The sequence below is a fragment of the Astyanax mexicanus genome, chromosome 7 (genome assembly GCF_023375975.1).
Source record: "Astyanax mexicanus isolate ESR-SI-001 chromosome 7, AstMex3_surface, whole genome shotgun sequence".
Lineage (NCBI taxonomy): Eukaryota > Metazoa > Chordata > Actinopteri > Characiformes > Acestrorhamphidae > Astyanax > Astyanax mexicanus.
Window position 1 is genome coordinate 21323442 of NC_064414.1, and position 17401 is coordinate 21340842.

The 17401-nt window shown below is 37.4% G+C and overlaps 1 protein-coding gene across 2 annotated transcripts in view; it reads left to right on the top strand.

Moving 5' to 3' along the window:
- prkceb (protein kinase C, epsilon b) overlaps positions 1-17401 on the top strand; it is a 170082-nt gene that overhangs the window by 98456 nt on the left and 54225 nt on the right. For both annotated transcript variants that reach the window (XM_049481235.1, XM_049481236.1), the window contains exons 4-10: positions 587-621; positions 1959-2047; positions 2307-2436; positions 3449-3591; positions 4434-4527; positions 5950-6164; positions 7947-8120. In XM_049481235.1, coding sequence (XP_049337192.1) covers positions 587-621; positions 1959-2047; positions 2307-2436; positions 3449-3591; positions 4434-4527; positions 5950-6164; positions 7947-8120 — 880 coding nt within the window. The remainder of the gene's footprint in view (positions 1-586; positions 622-1958; positions 2048-2306; positions 2437-3448; positions 3592-4433; positions 4528-5949; positions 6165-7946; positions 8121-17401) is intronic.

The following is a 17401-nucleotide window of genomic DNA, read 5'->3' on the forward strand; positions in this document are numbered from 1 at the left end:
TCCAAACTATAAAACTATAAAACTACTATAAAACATATGGAATAATTTAGTAAACAAAGAAGTGCTAATCAAACCAGAATATCTTTTATATTTTAGATTCTTCAGCTTTGCCCATCTTGACTTTTCAGATTTACAAGGAAGTCACCTGAAATGGCTTTCAAGAAATACTCCACTAAGTAAAGAAAAAAAAAATACTTTGAGAAATGAATGTAGGTCAATTCGAAGAATTTCAAGAACTTTCAAGAAAGTATATTTAAGTGCAGTCGCAAAGTCCATCAAAAACGTTATGGTGAAACTGGCTCATCAGGACCACCCCAGAAAAGGAAGACCAAGAGTTACCTCTGTTGCACAGGATAAGTTCATCAGAGTTACCAGCCTCAGAAACCAGAAGTTAACAGCATCCTCTATAAGAGCCACCTAAATGCTGTTCCTTCATAGTCTGTAAGGCTTTAGTATTTATTTATAATATGGGAAAAAATTGCAAAATAAAAAAAAACTTTGAATGATAAGGTGAGTTTAAACTATTGACTGGTACTGTATGTGTCCATCAATAATTACTGACTCAAAATTTGTCTTTTTCACACAGGGGTGTTCTAGGAAAGCAAGGCTACCAGTGTCAAGGTAAAGCTCATTTCATCCTATATGCTCCTTTTATTTGTGCAATTTTTTTATCATAGATTAACAAGCCAATATTTTTATTTACATTAATCAGCAATGCCACCTGGCCTTTTAATTTTGAGATTATTACAGGACAAAAAGAAAAGTTCCAAAATGAGTGTGAGAAACGCTTTCAATGTATGCTAGAATGTTAATATTTAATAGGTACTGGGCTCTGAGTGGTCCAGCAGGATAAGCGCTGCCACTATGATCAGGGAGATTGCTGGTTCGAATCCCGGTCATGCAGCTTGCCATCGGCTGACGGAGTCTTGAGAGAGCACAATTGGCCTTGCTCTCTCTGGTTTGGTAGATGATGCTCTCTCCCCACATCACTCCAGAGGGCGATGTCTGTGAGCTGATGTATCGGAAACGAGTAGCTGTCCTTTCCTCCGAGTGCGCTGTGATGCTACTTAGCAATGCTGCATCAGCAGCAGTTCAAAAAGAGGCGATGGCTGACTTTGCATGTGTCGGAGGAGGCGCATGCTAGTCTTTACCCTCCTGGTGTTGGGGCATCACTAGTTATTATTAAATTATTAAAAAAAAGATATTTGTAAGTACTATGTACTAGTAGTACTTTGTGGTACTAACTAATATGCAAATTGCATAAGCATAAACATATGCTGCTGGCTGTAAATAATCATTGTGACTAGGGGTGTGCCATATTGTATCGTACGTGATAATATCGCCAAAAATTTTGAATATCATGAACGATATTATACCCTGAAATATCACGCCAATATAACCCACCCCTAATTACCTAATTATCACATCAGAGTTCTACTTTTTTGCCGTTTTTAGCAAATGAAAAATTCACACTGTTCTAATTACCCATTATATATCTGCTAGAAACAGATTATATCTGTCCAGTATCATTTATTTTACTTTAATCCTGGATGTTTGGAGATATATGGAGTGCATTACTAGTATCATGACATTCTGGATCATTGACTTCTGTTACAAATCTGCTAAAATTCTTTTTTTTTAATATCTCAGCCATATCATATTGCATGCAATAATAAAATTCTAAATAATTTTTCTAACGCAATGTTTCGTAATATCGCCAAAAGTATCGGTATCGTGAAAATACCATGAAATATCGTGATATTATTTAAGAGCCATATCGCCCACCCCTAATTGTGACTTTGTTATGTAACTAGAGAAAATTAGAAACATGTTATATCTATTTATAATATTAAGCTTTAAAATGTACCATTACCCTTACAGAAAAAAAGTAACTTAATGAGAGTAAATTTTACTTTACCCCTAAGAACAGATCTAAGATCTTTGTTTTTCATTGTCAGTTTGTACGTGTGTGGTCCATAAACGCTGCCATGAGCTCATCATAACTAAATGTGCGGGTCTGAAGAAGCAGGAGGACACGGCGGAGGCGGTGAGGAACTGATATTGTCTGGGTTTTTCCAGCTGTACAGAAAAAGAAACTTAATTCTTGGGAAACCTGATACTGTGAATGATAACCACTGTATAGATACCACTAGATATATTTTTTTAATACTACTTGTTAAAGTAGTATTATTTATACTTTTTTGGCTGAACTCTTTCAAAATGTAATTTAAAATGTAAAATGGGCATAAATTCATTGTTTGTTGTACTTTTCAAAGTGTAATTAACCTTATGGTCACCCCCTGCAGGTGGGCTCTCAGCGCTTCAGTGTGAACATGCCTCACAAGTTCAGTATTCACAACTACAAAGTCCCTACCTTCTGTGACCACTGCGGCTCGTTACTGTGGGGGCTGATGCGGCAAGGACTTCAGTGTAAAGGTGAGTAAGACAATATGGTGGTAGAAACCTTGTATAGGTGTTGTGAGTAAATACAGCTCTGGAAAAAGTTAAAAAGACCACTTCAGTTTCTGAATCAGTTTCTCTGAGTTTGCTATTTATAACAACATTGTTGTTTTATTCTATGGACAACATTTCTCCCAAATAAGTAATTTAGAGCATTTATTTGCAGAAAATGAGAAATGTCTGAAATAACACAAAAAGATGCAGAGCTTTCAGACTTCAAATAATGCAAAGAAAACAAGTTTATATTCATAACGCTTTAAGAGTTCAGAGATCAATATTTGGTGGAATAACCCTGGTTTTTAATCACAGTTTCATGCATCTTGGCATGTTCTCCTCCACCAGTCTTACACCCTGCTTTTGGATAACTTTATGCCACTCCTGGTGCAAAAATTCAAGCAGATCAGTTTGGTTTGATGGCTTGTGATCATCCATCTTCCTCTTGATTATATTCCAGAGGTTTTCAATTTGGTCAAATCAAAGAAACTCGTCATTTTAAAGTGGTCTCTTATTTATTTTCAGAGCTGTATCAATATATCAATGTATTGTGATATTATGTTTAGCAATACTGTACATGGTACATTTGATTTAGTATTGTGTTAAAACCCCAACAGCTAGACATCAGTGTCTTAAGATCCCACTTTTCTAATTGAATTAGAAGTAAATCTTTTTATTCTTTTATGCATATAGTATTGTTTTATTCATACCTTGACAGCTTTCCTAAAATTCTGTTTAAATACAATGGCAATATATAGCCTTGTTTATAGTAACACAATATATTGCAATATATTGAATCATAACCCCTGTCTTGTCATACATATTGTATTGCTAGGGTCTTGCAAATCCACAGACATTTTATACAGACATTAATGAAATTTTTAATTCATTAAAATATACCCTAATAGTTTTGGGCATCTTTCTCTTTCTTTCTCTCTCTTTCTCTCTCTCTCTCTCTCTCTCTCTCTCTCTCTCTCTCTCTCTCTCTCTCCAGTTTGTAAGATGAATGTACACAGACGCTGTGAAAGTAACGTGGCTCCTAACTGTGGAGTAGATGCTCGGGGTATTGCCAAAGTGCTGTCGGACTTGGGGGTGACGCCCGACAAAATCTCCAGCAGTGTGCAGAGGAGGAAAAAGGCAAGTGACGGATCAGAGGGATGGGGCAGCGAAATTGCTTACTTGCTTAAATGCCTCTAAACTTCAAACACACATTTAAACTCCAGCTCTGGAAAAAAATAAGAGACCACTTCAGTTTCTGAATCAGTTTCTCTGATTTTGCTATTTATAGGTTTATGTCTGAGTAAAATGAACAGTGTTGTTTTATTCTAAACAGTACAGACAACATTTCTCCTAAATTCCAAATAAAAATATTGTCAATTAAAGCATTTATTTGCAGAAAATTCACATTTGTAGTTTTAAGAGTTTAGAAATCAGTATTTGGTGGAATAACCCTGATTTTTAATCACAGTTTTTATGCATCTTGGCATGTTCTCCTCCACCAGTCTTACACACTGCTTTTGAATAATGTATTCCACTCCTGGTGCAATTATTCAAGCAGTTCAGCTTGGTTTGATGGCTTGTGATCATCCATCTTCCTCCTGATTATATTCCAGAGGTTTTCTTGGTAAAGAAAGAAACGCAGCATTTTTTAATTGGTCTCTTATTTTTTCCCAGAGCTGTATATATGTTTTGGTATTATACACATAACAATAAACATAACACCATGGCCTTAAAATGTCAGTTTAAGATATCAGTTTAAAGTATTTCTCATCCTTTGCTCCACAAACGCTGTTGCTCACAAGCATTACAGTACTCTCCTGATAATTCAGACTAAAAAGTGATAATTTGGCTGAATTGCTTGCATTGGTTCTTGGGTTCTGTGTTGTGGCTAAAGGGATTGGAATAGTGGAATCATACCCAGTTTTGTTTAAGTATTTAATCTGGTGATGATGATGATGATGATACTGTTTTCTCCACAGATTAGTCAAGGTCCAGACCCTCAGCCTCTGCCCATATCTCCACAAACAGAGGAGGATCGCTCCAAGTCTGCCCCCACTTCACCATGTGACCAGGGTATACACGCACTCTTCATCTGTTCAACTGTACACAGTATTTATCAATGTAATAGTTAGAATAAGACTACTCTAAATTTTATAAATTATTGAGTACAATCTAGTGTACTCCAGACCTACCAACATGTACGCATTTTGGCCCCTTCATTGCAAACACCCCAATCCATCAAGCTTTTTTACTTTCCACTGCTTCATTTTCCACCAAATTGTTGGCACAGTTGTGCTGTAGCCTCTAAGGTGCTCTCTCCCACTCTCTTTCTCTCTCTTTCTCTCTCCCTCTCTCTCTTTCTTTCTCTCTTTCACACACAAGGCAAGGTGGAATATGAGGCTAGACTAGCATTTATTTCCAATATTAAAGTTATCAGTTAAACTCATTTTAAAAGCTTAAAATCTACCCAGACATATTATAATAAAGCAAAAGCAAAAGAGTCAAGTTTTAATATTTAAATTTAATAACTCTAGGAAATGTGAACTTCAGTTTACTTTTGTATATGATTGGTTTCTAAATTATTTGTTATATCCCAAAATAAATGACAAATTTATTCTATGCTATCCGCTAAATGAACAGTGATTCACTCAAAACATGTCAGCTCACTATTGGAGACCCTTTTCCATCCTCTAACCCAATACCAAGAGGGTGGACTATATTCCACCAGTTCCACCAGTTATATTCCAACAGCAATTAAATCCCAGTATCAAATCTACCCTGAGATATTATAATACAGTATACAACACAGACTCCAGTCTGCCAGGCCTAAACCACACTACACTATTATTACTGCCTCCCTCACAAAAATACAGCAATTACCAGCGTATAAAAAAACGAATAATGAATTTCACGATTAGGCGTAATCACAGAAAATTGTGATGATTAATACAATTAATGTTTAAGGGATTGACACCACTTATATAAATATAATGTAATTTTACCAATCTAACACTGAGTCTTTCTTTACAATTAAATAGCCATTATTAAAAGATTTAATAATATATTAATATATTAAGGTAAGCAGTTATAATATTTTAAGAAGTGCAGGCTATTACAATATGAGACTTGTACAAACACATTTTTTAAAAAATGCCAAATGTCACTTATTACTGTTATTATTGTTGTCTTGCTGGGGTTGGGTGGGTGGTTTGCGGGCGTTGAGTAGGGGGATATTTACTAATCTTTGCTCATTTTTTAAAGTTAGCAGGTGTGGTCTTCTAAAAAAGCCTAAACCACTTGGGATGCTTCTTCTACTTTAGTCACTGTTGGAAGTTTAAGAAGTGTAAATGAGGCGGTGTCCCACATTAGGGCAATTCAGTGTTTTATTCAAATAAAACATTTGTAAGAAACGTAAGATAATCATTTAAAAGTCACTTTATTGACCTTTAATATTTGTGTAACTTGTGTAAATGACTCTGACTCTTCCCTACACAGATGCGAAGGATTCAGAGAACATCAGGAAGGCGCTATCGTTTGACCACCGTGGAGAAGAGCTAAAACCAGAAGCACCTTCGTCTCTAAATGAGGCTGGAGCTGAAGAATCAGGGGAGGCTCGAGAGAACGGTGAAGTGAAGACGCTGCAAACCAAAAGAATGAGCCTAGAGGACTTCTCCTTCATCAAAGTGCTCGGCAAAGGCAGCTTTGGCAAGGTGACCCACTCTATAACTCAACACTGAGCTGTAACTCAACAGCTTCATCTTTCCAGTTACAGCAGCATTATTTACAACCTTCCATAGAACATGCTGTAATTCTACTGCTCAACAAAACAGTGCTGGTTCATACCTACCACGTAATTGCAGACAACTAAGCTGGATATGAAAGAGTAAGAGTACTCTGAATGTTAGAAAATATTGAGTACGATCTAATGTACTCCAGACCTGCCAACATGTACGCATTTTGACCTCCTAGTACACTTGTATGATTTCATGTTCTACAACGAGCATATTGTGTGATTTCATATTTCACCATGAACTTCAATTTACTTTTGTATGCGATTATGTTCTAAATTATTTGTTAACTTTCACTCGCAACACTAAAACTAAATGAAAATAGCAGTTACAGAAGAACAGGTTATGAAACAATTAGGATATTAAAAAAATAAGGTTGCTATACCACAAAATACGTAATTGCAGACAACTCAGCTGGATATGAAACAAGTCTGTACAGTGGCACCTATATGCCTCGGTCATTCATTGATTAAATTCATGCTGGGATATGTATATTTTTTTTATCTTTGTTTGTACGTCAGAAAGAGCAACTTGCAGCCAGGTGTTTGAACAAGTTTGCTTTACAACTCTGCCTCAGTGTACACTGTGAATTTAAAGTGTTAAATAAACTCTTAAAGACTTGAATTTAACACAGTCCTAGATAACATAAGATCCCACTTGCTACAATGTACAACGTCACACTCTGTGCCGAAGCGCTACTATTCTTCCTGCACCTGTGTTTACCAGTGTGTTCCTAGATCCAGACTCCATTGCCCAGAATACACCACATGCATATGTCACTTATTCGCTCCCTAACACAATAAACATGATCACACTTATTAATTTCACCTGTTTTATGCACTATATAAACCCCTTCACCACATACACACCCTGCCGAATATTTGATTGGTGGCGTCCACCTTTACAGTGTTTTTTTTTTTTTTGCTAATGTTAATGTTTAAGTCTGTATATGACCCATTTTTGTATTTATGACTCCAATTTTGCCTTGCCCTCTGATAATGCCGTGGCATGTGTTTATTTGGACTGTCTCGCTCTTCAAATATTAATAATAATATTTGTGTTAATTCAACGTCATATGGTTTCATGTATTAACTCTATTGTAACCGTCATTAGTGTTTTAACTACATGGGTAGAGTAACTCTCGAAAAACTGCAAATAAAATTACAAACTGTAGACAATTTGAACTTTAATTTACTTTTGTATATTATTATTTTCTAAATGATTTGTAGTTGCACTTGCATCATTAAAACTGAATGAAAATAGCAGGTTCAGAAGAACAATTTATGAGAAAATTGGGATACTAAGAAATAAGTTTGCTATACCACAGAATAAATGACAAATTTAGCTTGAGCTAACTGCTAAATTGGCAGTAATTCACTCAAAACATGGCAGCTCACGTTTGGAGACCCTTGTCCACCCTCTATCCCAATATCGAGAGGGTGGACTAGGCTTCACCTTTGGAACGACTACAATTAAATCCTGTTTATCTAAACAAATAAACATGTCACATAACCCTCACAAACAACATCTAATCACCCAAAAATCCCAAACAAAGAAGGATGGGTGCTGAGAGCTCAAAACAGGTCAGCTTTTTTATAAACAGAAGCTTATGAGAAAAGTGAATCTGAATCAGGAGCCTGTGAGAGAGAATACACATGATTTGTTCAGTCTGACAGATGACTCCCACTCTGTGTGTGTGTGCAGGTGATGTTGGCTGAGCTGAGAGGCACAGATGAGGTGTACGCAGTGAAGGTGCTGAAGAAAGACGTGATCCTGCAGGACGATGACGTAGACTGCACTCTGACTGAGAAACGCATTTTGGCTCTGGCCAGAAAACACCCCTACCTGACCCAGCTCTTCTGCTGCTTCCAGACCAAGGTACACATCTCAGCTGCACTCTGATCTAGAGCTCAAAAATAATACAACTGTGTTTTTCACACTGTCCTTTTTTCACAAAGTCCTTAAATTTTCTTAAAAATAAACAGTGTGCCTTATGTATGAATTCTACCAGTCAGGTTGTACGGAGCAGTAAAGCCACACTGCTGAAGTACAGCCTTATAAAGAAGTCTGTGGCTAGCGCTGCTGCTAACCGCGCTGTTGAAAATACTGGAAATCTAAGCTTACTGTAAATAAATGGAAGCGCTTTACTCACTCAAATAAACAGTTTTCAGAAGAGAAATCTGTGTAGATAACTGTGACTTAAAATACTTCCAGAAGATACAGTATTTAAATCATAAACCAATGATTAGACATTTTATACTGAGGTTTGGACAGATTTAGACGTGTTAAATCAGAATATTTAGAATATTTTGTTTTCAGTTGCTTCTGGTTCATCTTCTGATGTAAGTGAAGTAAATAGGCTTTCCACATGTTCTGGAAAAAAAATAAAAACTTGTTTTTTTTAGTAATCAGGACGGGTGAAAAATGAAAAAACTGCTCAGCATTTCCTAGAAATATTGCTCATTACTGCTAATTATGCAAATGTCATTGATGATAACTTTGACATATTCGTCTTATACACATATTGATACACTGTCCAGATTTCTGACCACTTGCTAGCTTATATCTGCCAAAATTTATCTGCATTTGCTGTAATTTTGGTAAAAAAATAAAAAAAAAACTCATTTTTTCAGCCATTATTTTTCTCCAAAGAAGGGATCTGAAATTATTGAGTCTCACATTTGGAAAGTAAATGAACGGATTTAAAGAAGAATTTGAATCTTATGAAAAAGATTTAGTCAGTGCAATATGTGATGAATAGTATGTATGGATGTGAAATATTTATCTAAAAAAAGTGGGCCAGGTTCCCTAAATAAAAAGTGTGGGTTCAGTGAGGTGTGTACAGTTCTGTCAGGCTGAAATCAGTGTTAGTGTTACTGATATATAAAACAGCATGTTGCCACTTACAACAATCCACCACTAGATGGAGATAAGCTCACAGCATATAATTCTCCTGTACCGAAATTAATGATACAGACGTCCAGAATTCTGTGCAGTTTGCCAGTGTCCCTACTGAACCTGGTAACTAACGGCTGAGTATAAATCAATGTGTTAAGCTGGGATATTAAGGAGCTTAAACGCTGACATAAGTATTTTAATCTTTTTTTTTATCAGTTTGAATAAATTTTGCTTTATATTGATTTTTAATTAACTTAATTTATTGAATGATGTAATCAATATATTTCAATGTTTAACAGTTTAACAAGAGTTTTGGATCAAACAAAATTGAATAGTTATTTTAAAATACATTTTTCGCAGCAGATTTTACCACCTCACAAGTTCAAAACACAAAAAAAATATTGTTAAAATTTTTAATTCATATACCATTTACCTTTAATTAACTAAATGTTAAATACCCTAATTAATAAATCTGAATTTTAACAATGCTTTTTGTTTTAAACTTGTGAGGTTTTGACATTTACTGAGTTTTAAATCAAATTTATTTTTTTCCCCCAAGTATGGCCAAAAACAAATACATCATACACTATACTGGTTAAGACCTGGATAACCAATTGACTTGTCAGTCTAGGAAAAGGTAAAGGTCGTTTCTTATCTTTAACTGATAATAAATTAAGCAGTTCTTAATATTGTTTCACTGGTTTCTGAAATCTTTCTCCATACAACATCAGCGAAATTAAAAAAGCATGAGGTCTCGATGTAAAAATGAGCTCTCTAAGAAATGATCAGACACTTGTTTTACACTGTTAAAAATGCCTTGGTAAACATTTAGGGGATTTGAAACTGTGAAGAATCCTCTTAAGGTACTTTGATGAACCTTTAAGGGGTTCCCCACCTTTTCATGAAGGTTCCTCAAAGCCCTTTAAGGGGTTCCCCACAGTTCCAAATTAGTTAACCACAAAACGTTCCTCAAGGAATTCATGCTTCTAACAATGGATGTAAATCTTATTTAGCTTAGACTAAGGTGAGGGCAGTCTGATTATAAAAGATTATAAAATATTAAGCCATATGTAAGAAAGGGTTGTTTTTTAAATTTCTTGAATTTTTCATTCAGCTTGGTTTGTATATTAAAAACCATAATATTTGTTTTAGATTGGCATGCTGGCACCTTTCTTCTGGACAAGCCTGCCCATCTTATTCTGTACCAGAGACTAAATCACAAACGGGCCTTATCTTTATTCTTTCCCAGTCTGAAAATATACATTATAATCATATAAAGAGAAGTGAAAGTCTGTAGTTAATTCATTGTAATACAGTATTTTCAATAAGAATAGTAATGTTCAAATCTATCTATTTCAGTTCTGAAAACAATACCTATACATAAACTCTGTGTATCATTCGATTTTTTTCAATTTTTTTGAGCTGGATTACTTACTGATAGTGGATGACAGGTCAGATGTAATGTTGTTTGTTATGATATTTGTCATCATTTATGTGTATCACTTAAGGATCTATTTTTTTTTTAAATGTGGATATGAACCTTATTTAGCTGAGACTAAGGTGAGGGCAGTCTGACCATAAAACATTAAACCATGTGACATTGACATGTGAGTTGTTTATAGCTCACATGTGTCTTAATCGTGTCCAGGAGAAATAATAAGACTTAAAGGAGATTTTATCTTGAATAGGGCATGTTTTTGCCTGAATAATCCAGTTTTTCAATTTTAGAAATCTTAGACCATCCAAAACCAACTACCAACTAAAGCTGGTCTTGAGCTTTTTTTTTTTGGTCTTAAGCAATCTACTCCAATGAAAAGTATCTTTTTGAGAACTGTACATCCAGTCCAATAACCATTTTTGGAATCTCAGTAAAGATTAGATCAAGACTCCAGTCAAAACATGTTTGATATTGTCTTCAGCAGCTTTTGGCACTCACACATGTTTTCTGTCCCAACCATTGATTCGTGCTGCCCCAAAATCTGCAGGTTAAGGTCGGCCATCTCTGATTTGGCCAAAAGATGGCTATAATTGGGATTGAACCTACGTAATGTAACCCAGACTTTGGCTGCATGGCTCTGTCAAATAGAGAAACGAGAGTTCTTCTCTCCGTCATTGTGGGTACAGGGTACACGATGTTTGCGGCGTTATGTAGGCCTGGCTCGTATTCGTACATGACGAAGAGGGGAGGGTCTAGGCGGCCTTCACATCGCCCAGCTTTTTTGTTTATTTTCACCCTGCTCGAACCTGCAGTTGCTCATAATGATGGCATCGTACTCCCTCTAATTTATTTATTTCTACCGTTTCCCCAAACAAGCTCGAGAACATTGTGTCCTGGCGGCCGGGAGCAGTGGGAGAGAGAGAACGGGGGTGGGTGGGGCCGGCTGAGGAGGAGAAGTGAGGAGAGGAAGGGAAAGGGGCTTTGGATACAGGCTGGAGGAAGCAGAAAGAACAAGAGTAAGTTTGAGGATGGAAGAAGGCAGAAGAAAGGCATGTCTAGGGTAGTATGGGGGTCTTGAAGGTTGTGGGGCAGCAGTGCTTCATGATTCAGTCACAGATTCAGGACCACCTGTGAACATTACAAAACTTCAGTATAAAATTACCCATTGGGTTAGCATATAAAAACATGATTTCAAATGGAAATTGTGTTTTCTCCACATATATTCATGTTGGCAGCTTTTTTTTTAGGAAAACCCATCCATTTTACTCTCTACAAAAGAGCAAATCTCATGTTTAGTTAAGAGATTTGTTTAATTGGCATAAACTCTATCATTCTGTACCAGACAGGGAATATACTTTGTAATCTCAAAAAGGGAAGTCTGTAGTCTGCAGTTAATTATAAGAAAACACCAGCACATTGCAGCCTAAGTATCTATTACCCAAACCAGCTAGTTAAGTTAAGAAATGAAGTCAATATCCAGTTCTTGTAATACATTTGCAATCGGCACTGTTTAAATATGGCATGTATTTGCAAATTAATAAAGTGTGTTTTAGAAGCTTAGCTGTCTTTTTTATTTGTGGCAAGTTCATTTGCAAACACTTGCGCCATTAAAATGTAAATGGAAAGTGTTAGTTTTTACAGTTCCCTTAAATTATCTCATTTATTTAAAAAAGTAGGTCAAAGGTCATTATGTAAATGTCATTGACTAGTTTTTGGGTCATACCTGATCTGACACAGATTAACCCACAACATGAAAGCTACTACTTTAAGTACATTTTAAAATGTTTTAAAAACGAACATGCTGGCGCATCAGATTTGAGGCTAAAGTGTCTTTAGCTCTATCCAGACGGGATTAGTTTCTCAGGGGGGCGTCTGTAAAAAATATTTTACACTTTTACTCCTGCATCCGTACTACTATAGAAAAACCAGGAGGACCAGTGAGTTTTTAGGCTTTCTCAGTCACATGGCATCGCGTTCAGTAGCTCCTCCATTTCCGCTCGCTGTTGTGTTTACGTGGATCTCTGTGAAAACGTGCACTCAAAGTGTTATTACAGTGTTTAGCAGAGGACAAATAACTATTTTATGAAACGCGAGGTGACGAGATGTGAGTAAGAGAAAGTTACCCCAGGACTCCCTGAGGAACTAATCCTGTCCGGATAGGGATTTTGGATATAATATTTTTTTGTGATAATTGAGTGCAGAAATATAAACATGAAGGTTTGTAGCAGGTCAGTTTACGATTTGTTTTACATCCCTTGTTGAACCCTAGCATGGGCACTGGTTAGCAATTTAGTCTAGCATGAACACCCGCTTGGCTGTTAATTTTACCACTTTGCTGGCCTAAATCAGGGTTGGAAGGGCTTTCACTAGTGAGATGACCTCTTATATATTTCTGGGGCATTAACATTCTCAGAAAAAAGGCAGAACTGGCCCAGTTGGTTTTACAGCTTTGTTTAAGTTGTGCCTGGTGCTAAACTCTTATTATTTAACTATGCCTAGATACTGTAAATACAATTTCCCATCTAATTAACATACTAACTAACTAACTATATCTAACTATATCTGTGAGTGTTGAACTGAGAAGAAAAACATGGCTGATATCACATCTGCAACAACAGAGTTGATGTATGCTAGCTGTGTTAGCCTGGCATCTATTTAATCCTCTAATTAATAAGTAATTATAGATGATAACTGGAAAGATACCTGGAAAACCAGCCAACCTAAAGTGGTTGGAAACACTTTACAATTGAGACATCAATTAAAAAAAAAGTTTGTTAATCGTATAATGATTAATAATGTCTATTAATGCGGCAACCAACCTACCTAGTGGTTGGTGTGGCGTAATTGATAACACCTCCCTCTGCCATGTGAGCAAACACATCAGGTGGAAAACTAGGGTTCAATTCCTGGTCTGGGTGAATATGCTGTTCTAAACCATCAACCACCAACCAACCTTGTAAGTCACTCTGGATAAGAGAGTCAGCTAAATGCCGTAAAATAACTAGCGACAATTAATAATTAGTTGAGACAGTCTGTCGTAAGTGCTGTTAATACAATAGTGTACCATTTATTGTAAAGTGTTACCAAGTGTTTTATTATATGTTTATAGCTTATTTTTTCTTTGTCTCTATCTTTCTCTCTCTCTCTCTCTCTCTCTCTCTCTCTCTCTCTCTCTCTCACACACACACACACACACACAGTCTCTCTCTCTTTCTTTCTCACACACACAGTCTCTCTCTCTGTCTCTGTCTTCCAGTGTCCATTGCTTTCATTGTTCTCGGCCACTACTAATGGGCACATTAGCTTTGTCTTTGCTCTGCTAAAACAGGCGATTGTTGTAGACCTTACATCACGGGGCACTGATCTTTATCAGCCCTGATGTGTATTCCATATGCTGTTTGTTTTCGTTTCCCCACCACACACCCTTACACACACACACACACACACACATTGCATTAGCCTACTTGGAACAAATGTTCCATGCAACATCTCTTTGTCACTTTGCCACTTTCGCGCACTTTTAGATTTTATACAACATTATTCCCTATCTTAGTATCTTTTTATCTCTTTCGCCCTACCTCCCTTTCTACCTGTCCTCACACACACATATCTCACACACACACATTGTATGGTCTGTTGATTGAACATGTCCTGGTGGTGTGTATTCTTGGCTGCTTCCATGTACTTTATTTGGATGTAGCGATAGATGCAGGCAGCGCAGCCAAGTCTGCATTACGAAAGCCCTCCAGACAAAAGCTCCTGAATAAAAAAAAGCTGCAGCGTGTAAAACACGACAAGAACGTGATGAGAGATTATGTACCAAGCCTTGGGTAAGGTGGGCTCCAGAGATGATTCTGGGCACTGAGCATCCAATCGTGTACCTAATCGTGCGCTAAATCGTGTAGTGAATTTCTCAGAGAGGTGCAGTGGACTCTCTCTGTCACTCCGTGTTCTAATCAGATCTCATTGAATGAATGCAGGTGAGCAGACGTGCGTTCCCGTTTCTTTTTTGTTCCTTCGCTCTTTCCCCTCCCCTCTCTCTCTCATCAGCTCTTTGTCACCTCACACGTAGCCCAGCAAGCTGACCTCCTGTTGACATCGCTGCTTCCCTCGCTCCATTTCATGTTCCCTCTATGTCTAATTTGCCACCAGACACTGCCAGGGACGCCGCTGCCTGGGCTTGCTCCCCACAGCCACAGCTCCCTGCCGTTCGCTTCCCATGTCCAACCTGAGCAGCATCAGCAGCCGAGCGGCTCTCACACTACCGTTCATCTGTCTGGGCTAGTCCCTGTTCATAAGTCATATACAGTTTTGGGAAAAAAAATAGGAAACCACTCAAAAATGATGAGTTTCTTTGATTTTACCAAATTGAAATCCTCTGGAATATAATCAGGAGGAAGATGATGATCACAAGCCATCAAACCAAGCTGAACTGCTTGCTTTTCTGCACCCACCATGCGTGGCATAAAGTTATTCAAAAGCAATGTGTAAGACTTGTGGAGGAGGACATGCCAAGATGCATGAAAACTGTGAATAGAAAAAAACAGGGTTATTCCACCAAATATTGATTTCTGAACTCTTGCTGCTTTATGAGGTAGAGTCACCTGGAATGGTAACCGCTGTGCTGAACTTCTCAAGAGTTAATTACTTGAAATTGAAATGGCCTATTAATGTGTTTGATAGCATCAGTTGTGTTGTGAAGAGGTATACAGTGAAGAGTTGGTGACTAATACTGTATGTGACTCTGGTTGGAGCAAAAAATGCTAAGATGCCGTTTTACAAGCATATTTACAATCCTGTCATTTTGTCTCAGTATGGTGGACTCATGAAATTGTGAGCTCTGCTGTGACTAACTGGTGTATGGAATTGCAACAACTCACAGGAGCTATGTTGCTTTGCACAGCATAGCATAGCATAACATTGCATACCATAGCATAGCGTAGTATCTAGCACTATTATAAGGAAATTAAACTGCATGATTGTTGATTTAGCTGTTTTCCCGGCTTTAACTAGGGCTGCACTGGAGATTTTGATAAAAGATGATAAAAGTTCTCTGTGGTATTTTTTATCATTGCCACCCCCTACTTACATCAGCTACGGTTGGTAGTGTTTCACATGAGTCAAACATCTTTTTTCTGTGGGGGTTTCTTGATGTCAAAAGGTGAATAGCAGTTGACGTTTAGACAGTAGGCAGATGTTTGGTTTCCGACACCAGTATAAAAGGAAATTTTTTTTCATTTGATCATCTTCCTATCTATTTGGCTGTATGTGTGAATGCTCGCCCTGTGCCCTGCTACCTCATCTCTCTTTCCAATGAGAGATCAGTGAGTCAGAGTCACTCAGTCATGCCAGTAAATTTGTGTCTTTAAAGAGAAAGCATTGCCAAAAATGTTTATTTTGTTTAAGTAAGAACATTATACGTTTATGAAATTTCTTTGATAGTTAACTTTGTCTGAGCTATGAGCTGGCTGAGAGGGGAGTTAAAAAAAGAGTCTTTTGTTTCACTTGATCAAGGAAAGCAGAAAAAAAAGGATTTAAAAAGCTGAGAGACATTCAAACTTTAAAATCTGCTGATATTTCATGAATTATTATATGGTATGTGCAGGACCCTTCGAGCAACTTACATCGACTCAACTTACATTGAGTGTAGAGTTGACTCATTGAGCAAATCAGTTCAAGGTTTTTGGTCTACAATCGAGTGCAAATTCGAATCAATGATTCAAAACAATATTATAAAGCCCATTCCTTTTTTTATATAATTATTTCTAGTTTTTATCCCATTTTCTCCCCAATTTATTTACAAGGCCAATCACCCAACCCACTCAATAGGACTCCCCCTATCACTGGTAATGCCCCAACACCAGGAGGGTAAGGAATAGCACATGCCACCTCTTTTTTAAACTGCTGCTGATGCAGCATTGCTGAGTAGCATTACAGCACGCTCAGAGGAAAACGCAGCAACACAGTTCCGATACATCAGCTCACAGACACCTCGTGCTAATCAACATCACCAATTGGAGTGATGTGAGGAGAGAGCGCCATCTACCCACCCAGAGAGAGCAAGGCCAATTGTGCTCTCTCAGGGCTCTCTTAAAGCCCATGCATTAATATGACGCTCTGACATTGTGTATGAACACTGCCGCGTGGAAACTCAGAGACGACACTGAGCTCACCTTTGACACCGGATTACACTGAAGAATGCGGGTTTGTGGTGAAAACTTAGAAATATAGCAGTAAACGAGTCACAGAAAGTTACTTTGAAGGAAGCTTTTGAAGGAGAACTTATTATTGAGTGTTTTCCATAATGGATTAATCACAAATCCTCAATGGAGAGGGATAATGCTGAAGTTTTTAGAAACTTGCTTTCTCTGAATATCTAGATTGCGCACTCCATCCTTATATTTTCCATTGTAATGCTGGCCTACACAGGCCATCTATTGGCTGAGAGATTCTGCATTTTCTTCTGCATTGGTTGCCTAGTTATGCAACATTGATGGCAGTTAGAAAGTGGAGGTGGTAGCTTAATGTAAATTCAACATACCAAAGGTCCACTCTCAGCAAACCATTGACACCAACATAGTAGCGGGAGGAAAGTGTGTGTTTGGTGGGTGTCAGTGTAATGCTTGTTAAGTCTTCCCATAAAGGCATGAGAGACTGAACCAAAAGAGAGGATTTAAGCAGAGACCAAAAAAGAAGCCATGCAGAGATTGTAATACTGGAAATAGCCTACTGAAGATGGCAGGAAGTGAGGGGGAGAGAACGGCTTTAAATGACATTTACTTAATGTTACATCACAGGCAGTGAGGGAAGAGAGTCTGTTTGA